The sequence below is a fragment of the Chrysochloris asiatica genome, unplaced genomic scaffold, assembly GCF_000296735.1.
Source record: "Chrysochloris asiatica unplaced genomic scaffold, ChrAsi1.0 scaffold00129, whole genome shotgun sequence".
Classification (NCBI taxonomy): Eukaryota; Metazoa; Chordata; class Mammalia; order Afrosoricida; family Chrysochloridae; genus Chrysochloris; species Chrysochloris asiatica.
Genome location: NW_006408647.1, coordinates 3072311 through 3073851, shown reverse-complemented (window position 1 = coordinate 3073851; position 1541 = coordinate 3072311). Strand labels below are relative to the sequence as shown.

The 1541-nt window shown below is 40.0% G+C and overlaps 1 protein-coding gene across 1 annotated transcript in view; it reads right to left on the bottom strand.

Moving 5' to 3' along the window:
• CFI (complement factor I) overlaps nucleotides 1-1541 on the bottom strand; it is a 68726-nt gene that overhangs the window by 24211 nt on the left and 42974 nt on the right. The window contains exon 10 of the mRNA XM_006869340.1: nucleotides 188-291. Within this exon, the coding sequence (XP_006869402.1) occupies nucleotides 188-291 (104 nt within the window). The remainder of the gene's footprint in view (nucleotides 1-187; nucleotides 292-1541) is intronic.

The window sequence follows — 1541 nt, the reverse complement described above, 5'->3', positions numbered from 1 at the left end:
AAAAAAAAAAAAAAGTGTGGTCACTACCATTCTACCAGACAGCATTACAAAGAGGTACTGCTAAGATGTTTCCATTCTGAGATCTTAGAATCTTGTAATTACCTTACCGGCCCCCACCCCCATACTTTTCCTTCCACTTGGGCTCTTCCTGGAAAGTAAACTTCTGTGACTTTTCTTCCCAGTTTACCAATTGTGCTGCCAATCCTCCCACGATTCGTTTCCTTCGAGTATGCGTGCTCTCTTTAACTCCACAGGATAGCTTAGGTAAAAATGATTTTATACGTTTTCTTTCTTCAAGAAAGGAAGAGAGTGTATCATTATTAATTTGAATGCACTGCCTTATGGACAGATACTTTTGATTATTCCACAAAAAATAGAACAGAGTCACAGTTAATACAAAATGGTCTGATACATAAGTAGATTATTTAGGATGCTAAACTGTACTATTCACCTTTAAAAATATTTCGGCTTAGTGATAAAATTGGCTTGATTCTTGGAAATTCCGCCTAAAGGCAAATCCGTGGTTAAAAGAGAGTGACTGAAGAGGTAAACATTTACCAGCGTCCTGGTGTGGTGCTGTAGGATCAGCACTGGATTGCTAACCACAAGGTCTGTGGTCCAAACCCACCCGCTGCTCCTTGGAAGCCCTATACAGGGTCACTATGAGTCAGAACGGACTCAGCATCACTTAGTAACAGCTGATGAATGCTATCACATGTCTAGACATTACTATGGACTTCTGGTGTGGCATTGTCGGTTAATGCAGTAAACTGCAACGTTGGTTTGGGTCGTTAAGGCTGGCAGTTCCAACTCACCAGCTGCTCCTTGGAAAACCTATACAGGGTCGCTATGAGTCGCATGCTGACTCAATGGCACTTAGCAACAGCAACAGGCATTACTACAGTGATGATGTTGTAGTTAAGTGCCATCTGATTTATAGTTACCCTGTTTAGGGTTTCCAAGCAGCAGCTGATGGGCTGGTGGGTTTGAACTGCTGACCTTTGGTAGGCAGTCCAGTTCTTTTCTTAAAGCAACACACAGTGACATGGTGGGGTCATATTCTGAAATCATCATATTTAAGTTGATATGAAGAACTGCATCTTCTCACCTTCATGATTTTTATTTTGCAGAGACTGTTTACGTGAGAATCTTTTCAATGATGATAATATTAACATTCATGATGTTGATACTGACTCTTTTCTATGTGTCAGGCTCCATACTGAGTATGTTTTACATTGTTTATTCAGTTAATCATATCAGGCCTGAGAGATTTTGTGCCAGGGATTCCTTGGTACCATGCTGACAATGTTCCTTTCCACCATGATTGTTCACATATAGCATGTTTATCACCATGAAAATTTGGTAGAGCAAAGCTTAAGACATGTAGTTATAAAATAAATCACAACAATGGACTTATGTATTTCACCAGGTCCAGAACATGCTCACAGAGTCATTGTACCAAAAGGAAATGGTTAATGTTCAACCATTTCAAGAGATACCATATGAACAAGAGCCAATGATACTCAGAGAGGAAGTCCAAA